The sequence below is a fragment of the Pyrus communis genome, chromosome 7 (genome assembly GCF_041283825.1).
Source record: "Pyrus communis isolate YQ-2024b chromosome 7, ASM4128382v1, whole genome shotgun sequence".
NCBI lineage: Eukaryota > Viridiplantae > Streptophyta > Magnoliopsida > Rosales > Rosaceae > Pyrus > Pyrus communis.
Window position 1 is genome coordinate 1,113,615 of NC_142571.1, and position 16,386 is coordinate 1,130,000.

The 16,386-nt window shown below is 37.7% G+C and overlaps 1 protein-coding gene and 1 long non-coding RNA gene across 2 annotated transcripts in view; one reads left to right on the plus strand and one right to left on the minus strand.

Moving 5' to 3' along the window:
- Positions 1 to 8,099: 8,099 nt before the first annotated feature.
- Positions 8,100 to 10,505, minus strand: LOC137733321 (phenylacetaldehyde reductase). The gene is made up of 5 exons (XM_068472477.2): positions 10,235 to 10,505; positions 9,752 to 9,921; positions 9,424 to 9,615; positions 9,144 to 9,306; positions 8,100 to 9,060 (listed from the first exon to the last, which is right to left on the minus strand). The coding sequence occupies exons 1-5, from the start codon at positions 10,353 to 10,355 to the stop codon at positions 8,741 to 8,743; spliced, it is 966 nt and encodes a 321-aa protein (XP_068328578.2). The 5' UTR covers positions 10,356 to 10,505; the 3' UTR covers positions 8,100 to 8,740.
- Positions 10,506 to 15,227: 4,722 nt separating this feature from the next.
- Positions 15,228 to 16,386, plus strand: part of LOC148695423 (uncharacterized) — a 1,303-nt gene continuing 144 nt past the window's right edge. The window contains exons 1-3 of the long non-coding RNA XR_015964350.1: positions 15,228 to 15,371; positions 15,508 to 15,580; positions 16,298 to 16,386. The exon at positions 16,298 to 16,386 is cut by the window's right edge and continues 144 nt beyond it. This is a non-coding gene — a long non-coding RNA (uncharacterized LOC148695423). The remainder of the gene's footprint in view (positions 15,372 to 15,507; positions 15,581 to 16,297) is intronic.

Here is a 16,386-nt window from a genome sequence, read left to right on the forward strand (position 1 = left end):
GAGGAATAGGTTGAATCCACAAAGAAGAAATGATATGTGTGTCAAAACTTTGAGCGTAACCAGGAATAAACTTCCTACCATGCACAATCCCAGAGTATATAGACATGCAAAGGGATGAAAATATATTGGGCGACCTTATAAAATAAACTTATTTTGAGCATTGCAAATAGTTGAAATAGTAGAAAGACCCATAAAAATCCAGAGATTGTGCAACTGTTTGGAAAAGGGTTTATGTATATAAGCATCCCAAAAGATAGCCAAAGAATCAGATAAAGGCAAAGAGGTACCAAATTGACATGCTAACCATCTTTGAAGCTGCCTAGATATCCGATAACCGAAGAAAAGATGAACAGTAGATTCTTCAGAATTATAACATAAACAACAAACGGACACCCAAGAAATTCCACGTCATTGTAGTGCACCTTCGATAGGAAGTTGTCATGAAAAAGATGCCAAGCCAAAATAGATAGTTGAGGCGGAATAAAATGTAGCCAAATAACTCTGTATGTTTTCGGCGAATAATATGACAACTAGAAGAAAAGGAAATTTTCCCAGTAGACGTAGGTTCCCAAATCAATTTGTCATCTTCTACATTTAAAGGCAAAGATAAACGTAGAATCTATTGCACCACAGAAGGGAATAAATCTCCAAAATAATCTGGCAAAGACCAACTTTGAGCTTCAATAACATTTAAAACCCTAGGAAGAACTGTAGGTGAAATGACCGAAGCTAATGAAGGGCCAATAATCGGGCCATCCAACCATTTGTCGAACCAAAAGGAAAATGATCTCTTATCACCAATAATCCAGCGACTATTGTTATTTAGAATAAGCAAAGCGCGCTTCAAACCATGCCATATAGAAGATCGTAAATAGATATCTAGCTTTTTGTAAGGTGTAAGAGGAAAACGTTGGCGAGCAAAAGAATCCCACAAAGAAGAGATTGTAAAGCATCCTAGCCAAAACTAGGCAAAGCCGTCATAGTTCAAAATAACCAAATCATGAAGACCAAGCCCCCCTCATGCTTAGGTCCACATACCATACTCTAATCAATAGTTACTAACTTTCGTGTTGCCAAGTCCCCTGACCAAATAAAATTCCTTGCATAAGCAGAAATATGCTTTAAAAAGCAAGCTGGCCATTGATAAACTGAGAAGCTATGAAGAAACAAGTTTTGATAAACAAATTGTACCAACTGGAGCCGACCAGCCATTGAGAGAAGTTTACCCTTTCAAACTGAAAGTCAAGCTTTAGCCTTATCTACCAAAGCTTGGACGTGAATTCTCTTTGGTTTACCACGAAAAATGGGTACCTCAAGATAAGTGAAAGGAACAAGACCCATACGAAATCCAAGATATCTTAAGATATGCACTCTACGATGGGCATAGGTAGAACCGAGATAAAAAGTACCTTTAGTTGCATTAACAAGTTGTCCTGATGCACAACCATACTCATCCAAAAACTTTCAAAGAGAACGAAGAGATCAAGCATTCCCACGACAAAAAAAATAAATAAAAAGATCATTAGCATATAGCATATGAGTTGGAGGTTAACAACCCATGGAGTTGAAATAGCAGTGATCCATCTAGTAGAGAAAAGCAAAGATAAACCTCTGCTCAGAACTTCCTTAGCTAGACAGAAAAGAAGTGGAGAAAGAGGATCTCCCTGATGTACATCTTGAGAGCAAGAGAAAAATCCATGAGGTGTGCCATTTATCAAAATTCAAAGACGAGCTGACTGTAACAAAAGATGCACCCAATCCACAAAAATATGATAAAATCCAAAGCTAGAAAGCACGTGGAGAAGAAAATTCCAGTTTAAAGTATCAAAAGCTTTAGCAATATCAACTTTTATGCCCACATTACCACTTTGTCCATAAAATTGAAGCCTTCTAAAACTAGCCTAATGCAGTCAGAAATACGTCTACCCTTTAAAAATGCCGTTTGATGAGGAGAAATTATGCAAATGGCAATAGGGCTTAGCCGATCAGCAAGAACCTTGGGAATAATTTTGAACATAAAGTTAGCAAGAGCAACAGGCTGATACTGAGCAATGATGGCAGCCCCATCCACTTTAGGGATAAGCACTACAAAGTTGCAATTAGCATTAGGATAAAGCCAGTCACGCATAAAAAATTCTTGAACAAAAGCAATAACATCCAAACCAATAATATCCTAGCACGACTGATAGAACGAACCAGGAAAACCATCAGGTCCTGGAGCACTCGAATGATCTATAGAAAGAACTGCATTTTTAATCTCATCAGTTGAAGGTAAATAAGAAAAGGCAAGATTGCCCTCTTCATTAACCATAGGTGGAATTACACCACAAATATCTTCAATTCCACTTGGAATGAACGACAAGTTATATAAAGATTGATAATGGTTTACCACATGACCAACAATATCAATAGGGGAAGAAAGTACATTATCACCATCCAAAATAGTAACAATCTTGGAAGACGAATGCCTACCTCGAGCATAAGCATGGAAGAAAAAAAAAACAGTATTACAATCACCCTCTGTAAGCCATTTAACACGAGCACGATCACTCCAGAAAGCTTTTTGCATATGAAGAGCATCGAGGACAGCTGTCTTAGCAACAACTTCCTCGTTAAACCTCTCTTAAGAATTCCCTTAAGAAGAAATAATATTTTGGATGTTATGAAGTCTTTCATTAGCAAAAGTAACATTTCTATAAACATTACCAAAAACATTAGAGTTCCATTCTCAAGAACCTTGAGCTTTTCCAATATAATAAACATGGGACACCCATAGGCAATAGTTGACTGCCAGCACCTTACAACCACATCAGAAAAACTTGAATGTAAAGTCCACATGAACTGAAACCGAATTGGTAGGGGCCCTCGAACAACCTTAGCAGAAGATGAGAATACAAGACAATTATGATCAGAAACTACCTTGGGCAAAGCTGAACAACTAATATGAGGCCAAGACTGTAACCAACATGTGTCACAAAGAAAGCAGTCAAGACACCTCTCCATATACACACGGACACTCCAACCATTAGCTCAAGAAGAAATCAAAGTAAGGGAACAATAACCCGTAGAACACAAAACCTAAATATTAGGCAGTAAACCATTCTTGATATTAACAGTAAGCATGTAACGACCTATCCCAAAATATTGCTATTTTTATAAATTTAAAAAGTGAAATTTCGAAAATACCCTTTGAGGCAAAAACATTGACTTTTGTTAACCGCATTGTTGTGGCACGTAAGATTCATTTCCTTGACGTTTCGTTGTTACGAACGCATGGGTGCAAGAAGAATGGAATTTGGAGTTACGATGAATGTTTTACGGAATTCAAAACTTAAGGGCATTTTGGTAACTTTCAAGTAAAGATATTTTCCACCTTGGATCACTCCTGGGATGACACGTGGCAGTTTTGCCCCCATTTTCTGCGGATGTTCTTCCTGCGATTCCCCCCTCTCTCTCTAAAACTCTCTCTCTCTTTTCCCCTTCCTTTATCTTTGTCTCTCATCGGTAAACATTTTCCCTTTCTCTCTGTTAGTTCCTCTTTCCCCCGAGCACACTCATGACACCATCACTACTCGTCATTCTCTCTGGTGAGCACCACGAACCACCACCATCCTCTGGCCTTCTCTTGCATCCTCAAACTCGAACGAAGGGCACAAATCACCGAGCTAGGATGCGAAGGAAGAACTTCAGCAAGATTTCTCATCTTTCTAATTTGGCTGTTTTGGTAAAGGTTAATAACTAAAACAACTCACGAGGTTAATTTCCAGATTCCGGCAAGAAACCCAACGGCTTTTGAGCCATTTTCATGACCTCCAATAGGTGCATCGGTGGGAAATGACTCAATCTTCCCTAGTTTGAGTGGCTCCCGGGAAACAAAATATCTATGAGTGGACCCCTTCTTAAATTGGATGTTATTATAAAATATTAGGCTTGCATGCATTTCATATTTCATGAATGAAGCATGTTTTATATGATGTTTTACGGATTTCTATAGTTATGATTTATTTAAATTGTTTTTACAAAATATTTATGATTTATCGAATTTACGTTTTACTAAAGGTTAAGAATTATCGGATTCTCGTATATGAAATTCTATGGCTTTCAAATATGATTTGTTTTACGGATTTATGAATATGAGTTATCATGGAATTATGAGATGAGTCTTTGAGCTTTTAAGATCCGGTTTTGATGTGAGATTTTTGAGGTATGTTTTCGATGCTTATCTAGTGGGTTATCATACAACACATACACACAACCGAGTATGTAGATGTCTATGGCCATAGGACACAGTTGATGATATTTATGATATACCTCTAGCTTCATTAGCCCGGGGCTAGTGTCGGTGTGATATGTTATATGTATATGTTTCTTCTCTGGCGTAACCCAGAGTCGTACAGCTTCACCTTCGGGTGATGGACCCACTGCATATACATATATATAGATACATCCCTTCTTTGGCATAACTCAAAGTCGTACAACTTCACCTTTGGGTGATGGACCATGATTTCTTCACTGGCGTAACCCAATGTCATACAGCTTCATCTTTGGTGATGGTTATGCCTTCGGGTCACTATGATACCCCTAGTGAGTACAACATTGATGAGATTTATGGATTTGCCCTCGACGACGATAGCAGCATCATTGAGCATTATTTTACACGTACTTATTTTACAAATGTTTTTCATGGCATACTAGAGTTTTTAGAAAACCTATTATGTAGTATTATATGTGTTTTCAAAATAGGGGGTTAGTATGTTCATAAATAAAATGGTTTTGTTATTATTAGTACTATTATTATAAGCTTTGGTCCACTCACTCTTTTGATTTTGTGCCCCCTTCAGGATTTAGGTTCGAGGCACACGATCTTGGCATCAGGGTACTTTCGCTTATGTATCTTTGAATCTTCTTAGTGTAGGACTTATTCCTTTATTCGTACCTTTCTATAATAATTCTTTCAATTATTTTTTATTAGTTGTATGCTCTGAATACGGTTCTGCATTATTATATTTCTTTCTAATCACATATTTTAATTTGTATGCATGTTTAAAATGGCTTCGTCATCTTTGGGTGTCGGCCAACACGTGTCTGTCTTAATATTTAGGAATATCATGATTGGAGCGTGTCAACGCAAAGAAAGACCTAATGAATTCCAATAAGATGAAGGAATAGAATTAAAAGAAACCATAGGTTCGGAAATGCAAACCAAATCCGGATGATGGGAATGATAGACATTGGAAAGCTCCGTACGTGTGTCAGAATTACAATATTCCAGTAAACTAGCTTCATTTGAAGGTAGCAATAACTTGTCTTTTTACCCTATTGACTTGCCTAGTTGCATCATCTTTTTATTTTATTTTCTTTTGTTATTTTTTTTCTGCTGAGATTTACTTAAAGCTAAAGTCATTTCGATCCATCCCTACTCCACAACACTGACCTCTCTTGTTAAATAAACTAGGTGGGACATCCCTATCAACCTCGTAAGCAACATGGTCACTATTATTTCCTTCAGCAGGCTCACATCCAATCTCCCATTAAAGGGGACCATTTTAAATGCGAAGGTGGGAATAGAGGTATTACCAATACTATTGGCTTGTTGTAACTCTAGTCTGAATTTGTTAGTAAATGCCCATGATTTTCTGTCTGAATTTAAATATTTTTATCTAAAATAACAAAATTAACATAAAAAATATATAATTGGATAATTGGACTTCGTCCTAACCAACCTATGCTTTTGGAACTGGATCCAAAAGCCCGTAACTTATTTTGTAGTCTTTATGAGCTGGGTTGAATCTCAATGTGCATTTTTGATTTTTGATTTTTGATTTATTTTTGTAAGTTGCCTTCCTTTTCAAGGGTAAATTGCCTTCCTGCAAGCAAAAGAGCAGTTGAATCCCAAGGGGCGTGAAATTGTGTAGAATCTGACTCGAAGAGAGATAAAGTGGGAGATGAAGGAAGGCTTGTTAGAGTTATGTAAAACTAGTCCTTCTCTCCCCCTAGCAAACAATTTTTTTCATGTTAGTTATATCAGAGAGGGAGTTGGATACATAATAGAGGTATGGTAGAATTCACCGTCAGTGGATGATCGAAGGGCCTCATTTCATTTCGCCCGTTGGCCCCTATAGCTAGGGCTGGCCATGATTACACCATGTGTTTTAATAGAAATTGTGGGAAATTTTATTTTTTAAATTATTAACTTTTTAGCATACATGTTCTACAATTTATATAATGACATGTAATATACCACTCATTATACCGGTCACATTGAAAAATCTCTGAAGTAGAAGGAACTTCTGCTGTCTCCTATTTTGTGTCTCCTTTGTATCTCATTTCTAATTTTTTTTAACACTTGTCCCTCTATTTAACTCCATATCTAACACTATTAAACTTTCAATTAAGTTTAATTAAAAAGACTAAAAATTGAAGTTAAACAAAAAAACCAAAATCCCAACAGCAACCCTTCCCAACCAACATCTCCCAATCTCCTCGCCACCATGCTTGTCAGCTGCATTTTCTCACCATCGGCAAGGTTTCCTTTGTTGGGGATGTATGATCTAATTATACTCCAAGCATTCTTTCTTTCTATTTATCACTCTTCCTCTCTCTCGTCGGCGAAGCCGAATCGGATCTTGGAGTCGGCTTTGCGTCGGTTTAAATCTCGGTGTTTGTTCAATCCTTACAGATTTCACCATCTGCTGGGTTTCCTTTCTTTGTATTTATCTCTCTTCCTCCCTCTTGTCGGCGAAGATGAATCGGATCTTAGAGTTGTCTTTGCGTCGGTTTAAATCTCAACATTCGTCATCGGTTCAACCGTTACAGATTTCACAATATTCAATTGATTAGATATCTTCCTTCAATCCCCAAATCCTAATAACTTGACAGAATGTTTGCTAGTTCTATAGTATGCCGATCGGCGGCAATGGGTTGAAGTGGGTGGAACTCAGGAGTTTATTCTTGATTTTTGTATTACTTTAATTTTTAGTTTTTTTATTTAATTTTATAATAAATTAACAGTGTTAAATTTGAGTTCAGTTAAGGAATACGTGTCAAAAATTAGAAAATGAGACACACAGAAGACACGAAATAGGGGACATTATATCCGTGGCCCTCCATTTAGGGCACTAATAGAGTGGTAGCTAAAAAATGTGTGGGTTCCGCTAGAAAGATGATCAGTTACAAAATGGTCAATTGGTAATCACATCACAGCGCATCAAAAAAGTAATAATGGAGTTACAAATCCTAGACAAATATGAAATCAGAAATCATGGCGCCTTTGGCATCTTATGTCAACTTTGGCTGCTAACCTTTTTGTCAACTTTGGACAGATATGAAATCATGCCATTTAGGGCACTAACATAGTGGTAGCTATTTGAATCTTTTAAGATGTGTGGTTTTTCGTTAGAACGATGATCAGTTGCAAGATGCGTCAACTGGTGATCATACCACAACTCATCAAAAGAGCAACATTGGAGTTACAAATCTAGACAGATATGAAATCAGAAATCATGGCACCTTTGGCACCTTTTGTCAACTTTGGATGCTCACCTTTAATCCCTTGTTTTGGGGGATACACGTGTAGATTACTTTAGCATTGTGTTTGATGTAATCCCTTAAATTAAAGAGTCCTTGTTAGGATATAGCTTTATCCGGTCTGTAGGTTTTAGTCTAAGGATGGTTGGTTGTAACCAGTCTCTTTTGCTTTATATGTGTTATTGTACATTCACACAAGATATGAAATATACCAGAAACTTAAACCAAATTTCTACAAGTAAACTAGCGGTGTATTTTCCTAGTTTGGATCTAGTGTTCTTAAGCTTTGAGAAGAATGCATTCGACAGAAAATTCACTTATCAAATTTTGCGAGAGTAGAAGGTCCTGAACTACATCTAGGTTATTTAGTAAGAGAAATCTGCTGCGTCCTTCCTTCTAGAGAGTGAGTAAGGACAGCTTGAACATTTAGCTTGGACCAACTCTGTGCCATTGCCGGAAGTTCATAAGAATTGACAGTTGTGCATTTGTACGAGGGCATGTCGCATAGGCACTTGTGGCCTGACGCCTGCAACGGCAGACACATTGAAGAACGACGAAATTGCAAATTAAGATTTCTTTGAAGACAGTAAAGCAAAACAGCTTCAACTTGATCTTTTTTATTTGGAGTTATTTTGAAACATTACATATTACACATGACTCATGAGCCATATACGAAAGATCCAAAAGCAACTTTTGAGCATGTTCTTAAGACACTTCTGAGGCACTCTGCAGATCACATTAAAAGATTTAACCGGAAAAATATAATGTCCAGCATCTCTTTGGAATACTAAGGCCTGATTTGGTACTGAGGTGATTCTGAAAAAAGCTAGTATCAAAAAAAGCTAGGAGTTATTTTTGTGTTTGGTAAACATTCAGCTTCAGTTTTTTTTTCACAATTTTGGATGAAAAAAAGCCAAAAACAAGAAGCTGCAAAACCCAGCTTTGAAAAACCGACTTTTTTTCACATCTGTTTTACATAAAAGTTTACCAAAACTATAATACTATTTTTTTTTCAAAAGCACTTTTACAAAAAAGTTTACCAAACACTCTGCTGCTTTATTTTACAGCTGCTTATTCTCACAGCATAGCAGAAACAACTTTTTTTCAAAGCACATCAATACCAAACTAGCCCTTAAGCACATAACAAACTTCATTTCCCACTTATTTGAACACCTCGTGCACTAAATTAACAAATTGCTGCAGGTTGCAGAATTCAAAACTTGAGGAAGCCCTTCTCCTCGAGGCTTTCAACAGTGTCCTTGAGACTCGTTTCCAGAGGACGGAAAGTGATTCCCAAACATTTTGCTTTCTCCTTGGACACTTGAAACTTGGAGCCAGAAGGATTGCCAGGCTCAGGAAGGCTCAATGTGGGATAAAGCTCTTGTAAAATCTTTAGGGTATCGGGACCATCAGCAACTTGTGCTACTAAACAATATCTACCACTAGCTGAAGGAACTTCAAATGCTTGAATATGAGCAAAGGCAATATCTCTAACGTCCACGAATGCGTAGTCTATAAAAGGTGTTTTGATACCTGAGCACAAAAGAGAAACAAAACAGAATAAACCACTTGCATCACAAGGAGTAGTGTTTAAACATAAAGGGGGTGAATTGTACCACTCATTAAATTCAGAAGAAACCCAACGGAGAGATTAAGAGTTGGCCGTAAGAGTGGACCAATCGCAAACCCCGGATGTATTGCTACCAAGTCAATTCCATTTCCTTTGGCAAATTTCCAGGCGGCCTCCTCAGCTAAAGTTTTTGAGAGAGGATACCATTGCTGAACAAATGAAGAAGGAAGTTGTTATGAGTTTGTAGTTCATCATCATGTACTGCTTTGTACTGTGTTAAGCTTATCTCTGTCCAAAATTATTCAATTGTATGGGAACGCACGTACCTTGATCTCTTCGCAAAACAGTGGATCCGAGTACCATGTTTCATCAATAACCACATCAGAGGTCAGAGGTTTTCCATTCACCTTTACTGCAGCCAGAGAAGATGTTAAAACCACTCTCTTGACAGCGGGGAATTTTGCGCATGATTTTAGAACATTAAGTGTTCCTTTAACTGCAGGCTCAATTATTTCTACCTGAAATATAGAGAAAAGAAATATATCATTCTAGTTTCTACCTCATTTCGCTTGAAGGTGTATCGATTTGCTATGCATTCGCAAGTGCACACACACAATACACTATTTGATGTATGCATGAAGTGAAGGGACAGACCTGTGGGTCAGTGGCTGAAAATTGTACAGGCGTTGCTGTATGAAAAACACCTACACATCCATCAATTACGGCGTCAAATGATCCTTCTTCTAATAAATCCGCTTTGAACAAATGAAGCCTCTCCTTGGCTCCATCTAATGAGAGCAAGTGTTCTGTTTTCTTTGCATCATCTGTAAACACAATTATTGAGTTGAACTAAGAGTGGCAAACAATGACTAACTCGCTATGAGGTTTCAATTGGCACCGAAAAACAAGAACAAGAACAATAAAAAGAAAATAATTGGATGCACGGGAGATGTCGTTGGTACTCCAAAACCCTAATGAAAAAAAAGGAAATAAGAAGGCGAGGTGTGCACGATGATTATTTTGGATACCCAACTTTTCTTTTGGTAAACAAGACAATATGCAAAACCCAGAATCTGAAATATTGAATGAATTGTTTGAAGTTGAACATTATATATGAGCAAATATAGAAATACTGACTTGGATCGCGAACAGTGGCTTTGACGGTATAACCCTTTTGCAGTAAGAGCTTCACCAGCGATGATGCTATGTAACCAGAAGCTCCTGTTACACATACAGTCTTTGATTCTCCGGTACTCATCTCTCTCTCCCTCTCTCTCTCTAGCTAAGAATTAAGCTTAATTTGATTCAGAATTGTGTTTTTCATGGTGAAAAGTCAGCTGGTATTTAAAGTTCAATGTTGCCTGTCTTCTTCAGCTCGGGGAAGAGGATATCCACTTTTTCGGATTCTAAGCATCTCCGCATTCTAACTCTTCATCATATATTGTACGATCAATTTTCTTTAGGTATTATTCATGTTTAATTTTAAATAAAAAAAGTTAAATAATTTTTTATTGTACGATACACAATGAATGACTAAGAGAGTTGATTGGGTGCCCAGTTTGAGGGTAGGGTTAAGATAATGTGTGTGGAGGAAATTTTCAGGGTACCAGGTACCCAACCTGACCTAGAGTACCAAACCAATTACAGGCAGGCATGCGGAGAAATTTCTCATGAGTGTGTTGGCTGCAGGAGAGAGGGTGGGGTCAAGGGATTGTATCTCTCCCTCTTTGTCACCACTCTTCTTCTTCCATTTCCCTTTCCCTCCATTTGGGATTGTGTTGGGGGTTTTGTTTGTAGCTTGCGATTCTACGTGTGGTGTTTTAATTTGGTTTTGTTTTCAGTTTTAGGAGATCCTGGTTTTTCGTTTTTTAGGGATTTTGTTTGAAGCCTTCGAAGGAGTCTATGCTCACACCCTATGATAGCAGTGGTGAGCTTCCCTTTCAAAAATTCATTTTCCAATATTTAGGGATTATGAAGTGATTTCGCTGCTTAACTTGGGATTGAGGTTACTTTTTTCTTATAATAAAAATCTGCGTATGCCACCCGGAAGCTTCACTCTAAAAAATTTCTTTTGACAACCCGTCCCGGATTTTACAGAACGGAAGGGTATTTTTAGTAAATTCATTTGGGTTGTGGGATATTTGTTTAAAATATTGTTTTTGGTGTTAAATGATGTGCCCAAGGGGCCCACTCTTGATTTTGGTTCCCTGACTCTCCCCTCTCCTTGCCTGCCATGTGGCAGCTTTCTCTCAGACCTCACTCTCTCTCTTCCTCACTTTCTCTCTATCTTTCTCCCTCGCTACATCCTTTCCACCCCCCCCCCGAAGTGAGGGATACTTTAGTCATTTTCTATTTTCTCAACCTGTTTGGTTAACTCTTGAGATGTTTAGGTAGAACTTAATTCCACAAGAACGTAGGCGCAAACAGATCTTAATTCCGAGTTAGAACGGAGAAGTTACGAGCCCTGGAAGTAAGGAGACCTTTTAGACGTGGACTTACTATTAGTAGTAAGTTTCCAGAGTCTATCTGCCCAAATTAGCAGGTTTCCATTTAGGGAAACCTGATCCAAAGCCCAGAAACCCACCCAAATTGATCCCTGCGACCTCCCATTTTCCAACACCAATTCCGGCCAACTCCAGTGGAATTTTTCGACGCCACCACCTCCATCTTGAAGCTCTCACTTCCCTTTACAAAACCCACCCAAGAACCACCTCGATTAATGTTATGATTGTGATTACCTTAATCGAAATTAGAAGCTTATTAGTACTTTAATCAATAGTTAATCAAGTTGTTTTGTTATATAGCCAGCTGGCATTTGATGATAGTGGAAACATATATGTAACCAGTTGGTTGGATGGTTCTCCAATGATCATTTGAAAAATATAATACAATATTACAAAACAATTTTCTCTCTCTCTCTCTCTCTCTCTCTCTCTCTCTCTCTTTCCCTTTCTTCCTCCACCTTGTTTGGTTAACTTACAGGTTGAGAAAAGGGTCTCGGAGCCTTGGTGCCATCATTGGCATCAGCCTCGTGATCCTGGACTCCTCCTTGTCTGACCCGCCACACAACCAACTCTCGTTTAACCACCATGGATGCGTGTTTGGAAGGCATTGAAGCTGCTTTGGCGGTAATTCCTCAGGTCATTTAGACCTATATTACAGCCAACAACACTTCGTTGACAGCGCTTATGGATTCCAAACTCACTATGAGGAGGATGTGGAGAAAATTGCCTCAGGACCCATAAGGGACACTATGAATTTTTGGTAATGCCATTTGGGTTTACCAATGCCCCAGCAAGCTTTCAAAGCTTGATGAATGATATTTTTAAACCCTATCTCAAGCATTTTATATTGGTATTTTTTTGATGACATATTAGTCTACAGTAAACATGGGAAGAGCATCTATCTCATTTGCACCAAACCTTGGAGTTGTTATTGCAACACTAGTTGTATGTAAAGAAGTCTAAATGCTCTTTTGGCAGCAACATATTGAATACTTGGGTCACATAGTTTCCAGTGAGGGAGTTGCAGCTGATCCAACTAAGATACAAGCCATATTGGATGGCCAATCCCTATGAATGTGAAGGAGCTGAGGGGGTTTTTGGGGTTGACAGGTTATTACAGAAAGTTTGTACAAGGTTATGGTAAAATATGCCAGCCTCTATACCAATTCACTAAAAAAGATGGGTTTATATGGTCTGAGTCAGCTTTTCAAGAATTAAAAAGGATCATGACATCCTAAGGTGTTAGCCCTACCTGATTTCTTAATTCCATTTGTTATACAATGTGATGCTTCTGCAAATGGGATAGGAGCAGTCTTGCAGCAATAGGGAAAACCCATTGCTTTTTCCAGTAAGGCTTTGGGACCCAAAAACCAGGCTATGTCCACTTATGAAAGAGAACTTTTTCTCTCTTTCTTTCTTTCTCTCTCTCTCTCTCTCTCTCTCTCTCTCTCTCTCTCCCTCCCTCTTTTCCTCCACCCTGTTTGGTTAACTTACAGGTTGAGAAAAGGGTCTCTGAGCCTTGGTGTTATCAATTAACCACCGTATATGGCGGTGCAAGGCCACAAAAACCTATGAAAACCAATAGTGCTCTAGCCATCCTTTTCATTTTTCCTGTGAATCGGCAAAACGATCGTCGATGCCACCACTTGGAACTTGTAGCCCATCATCCTAGGAGTAAATCCCAACCAGACTTGACCCCGTTGGATCACCGTAGGCGGCAAATCGACGCCAGGAAGCTTTAGGCACCTACTAGCTTATCGGCGAAATTGACCATCTTCCGTCCACTTTTGAACTTCATGTCAGGTATAAAACTTGTTCCTCTTATTGAGCTCTATCTTCCTTTTTTGATAGAATTTGAAGTTAGTTGAGAAAGTGGGTTTCCGGTCGCCAGAAACCACCATGCGCGGTGGTGCGTGTGGCGGCACGTGGGGAAAAGTCAAAGTCTATGGATTTTGGACAGCGAGACGGTCTCGATGTCTTGAACTCTTATCCAAAGTCCGTTCGTTGAAATTCAATACGATGGTTCGATTATTCAATTTTTCAGATAATTGTTCTGCCGTACGATTTTCATAATTAACGACAATCCGACTGTTGGATCGTCATGCAATTTTGTGAGCACCTTAGTTATTAGTTGTTGGACCTTTGATAACTTACAGATCGGGAATCTGATGAGGGGATCTTCCGAATTGAATAACCTAGGTTTATTGACCTTTATGACCCTTGATCGACGTTTGGCTTTTTAGTCAATGTACCCTATTCTAGTGTGTAGTTATTTTTAGAATGTTGTTGAGGTTGAGCTTAGTTGGCTCATCATGAGCTTCGCAGCTTATCCAGGTTTTTCTTTGCCCGGTGTGCCATTCCTACAGTGTAGGGTTATTTTGAAGTAGCGGTTAGTGAAGAAGATTGCATGTGGTGTAGTTGTGTGGGCAGTGCACTCGAGAGTAGGATTGCCGCCATTTGTTGTAAATTATTTTCACTAACCTCTGATGTATATTATATGTATGAGTCTCAGTGAATCTATGTATTTTACATTGTACCACTATTGTCCCTCTATCATGTGTCAATTCCGGGCGTATCTCAGGATCGGGGCGTGACATTGTCTCTATTAGATTGTTGTTTTTCAATTTAAATTTTACTCTTTTCCAACTTGCGTGACAGAGATTTTTCTTGAAGTCATTTCGTTGTTTGTTTTCCTTTGAAGGATGGTTGTGATTCGGTTGGTGCTGTTGAGCTCTGCCCATGTGTCAATGGGCACTGCTCATTTTTGTGAATGTGAAGCATGCCATTGGTGATGCAATATGTCTAGCCAAGATAGAGATGGTCTTTTAAAGTTAAAGATGGATGTAGATGGGTTGCATGTCCGATTTGTGTTTTCTCTTTTTTCTTTCACCTACGTTGGTGTTGCCCGCTGCTAATTGTTGCCAACTTGCTTCATAGGTATTTCACATCATGTTATCATCGGGTTTGATGCATTTTTTTTCCTTTTTCTGAATTGTGTGATTGGCATCTTCTGTTTTGTGCCACCTTGCCTTTTCTTAATTATTTATTTCTTCCTCTCTTTGGTCCAAAAAATTTATGGACAGAGGATCCTCAATCTCTTGCTTCACAACAAATTTTATGTTTCGCTTTTTACAGCAATTAGGTCGATTTAAGTTCTGTGGGCCAATGTTTACACGATATGCTGTGTTTGTTTGGCTACCATATCGATTTTTGTCTTTTTTTCCGTTAAATGGTTAGGTTCATTCCCGCATGAGAGAGGTGTGTGTTTTTGCCATCAAACTGGTAGAGAGGGGTCTTAATCAAATATCATGCCATCGTGTTATTTTGTTTGCATCCATGGAACCATACATTTACTTCGTTCCATGCTTTTTTAGTAATTGTTTTTTAATTTTTTTGGAATTATTTTTTCCAAGCCTAATAATCATAGCAAAGCTTTTTCAAAAGAAATTTTTTTAATGTATTGCAAAATGGATAATGGCATAAAAAAAAAATGATGCGGGTATCTTGACCACTATAATAGGTTTTCTTTTTGGCAAGTTTGTGTTTCTTATTCGCATTCATGATTTTGTAATCATTTACAATTGCTTTTGCATGATATCTCATAAATTGGATGTGAATATATTTATTGTATTTTAACTTTCTTAGCTAAGCAAATGATTCGATTGATAACTTGAAGTCGATTTCTTTTCTTTATGTCTACATATTAGAGGGGCAACGAGGATGGGGGTTGAAGTCGAACGCATGCGTGGAACAGATTCCAAGTTTATTCAGTAAGTCACTAATTAAGTCAGATTAAACTGCCTTCATTTCCTTTTGTGTTCATGGTCTAATTTTATTTGGATGATTTAATTCTATGTGATGATTTCTTGTGGGTTTTTTCCATTTTGTATTTTAAATATGTTTAAGGTTAAAGGAGTCAGCAACGAAATTTTGGATGTCGAAGAGAAGAAGCCTGATATTATTTCTTATTTCTTTTTGAGTGAGCATCTCTTTCTTTTCTTCTAATTCTGCTTCTTTCTTTTTGTTGTCAAATGTTTCAAAATTTCAACTCACATGTTCGTGTGCATTGTTGAGGAGTTGATTTTGCCATTACTAGGTCATCATCTGTTGTTTTAGTAATTGTCTCTTTATTTTTTTTTTGTATTATTTTTCACAAAACCTAATCATCATAGCAAAGCTTTTCCAAACAATTTTTTTTTAATGTGTTGCGAAATGGATGATACAATAAAAAACTACGATACGGGTATCTTTGCACACTATAATAGGTTTTCTTTTTGGCAAGTTTGTGATTCTCATTCGCATTCATGATTCCATTATCATTTACATTTGCTTCTGCATGATTTTTCATAAATTGGATGTCATTGTATTTATTGTATTGTAACTTTTTTGGCCAAGCAAATGATTTCATTGAACAACAGATGCATCAATTACATGCTGCAAGTGTACGATGGTGACGGCATGACGGTGCCTTCAAATGATCGCTTTCTTTTTTTTTTTTTTTTTTTTTTTTCTTTTTTTCTTTTGGGTTTTTGATAGATTACATTAGATTTTAGATTTTATTATTGTTTATTTGATGAAGTTCTCGATTAAGAGCAGTTACACTTATGTTATTGTTCAGGACTAGCAACTATAAAAGTACAGTGTGGCAAATTCTCTTATTTACGTCTAAATTTGAACGGTTTATTGTATCATATAGGAAAGTTGAAAGGGGAATATGAGATGATATTGAAGAAAGCCATGCAAAGCGTCTGCCTGCTTAATTCAGATGCCACAACTTCGATTATT

Bases quoted from the DNA above. Each gene is read 5' to 3' on its own strand.
- LOC137733321 (XM_068472477.2), bottom strand. From the start codon at position 10,355: ATGAGTACCGGAGAATCAAAGACTGTATGTGTAACAGGAGCTTCTGGT. The intron at 9,922-10,234 runs GTCAGTATTTCT...TTGTGTTTACAG, and splicing joins AGCCACTGTTCGCGATCCAA to ATGATGCAAAGAAAACAGAA. The intron at 9,061-9,143 runs GTACAATTCACC...TTTTGTGCTCAG, and splicing joins TCTTCTGAATTTAATGAGTG to GTATCAAAACACCTTTTATA.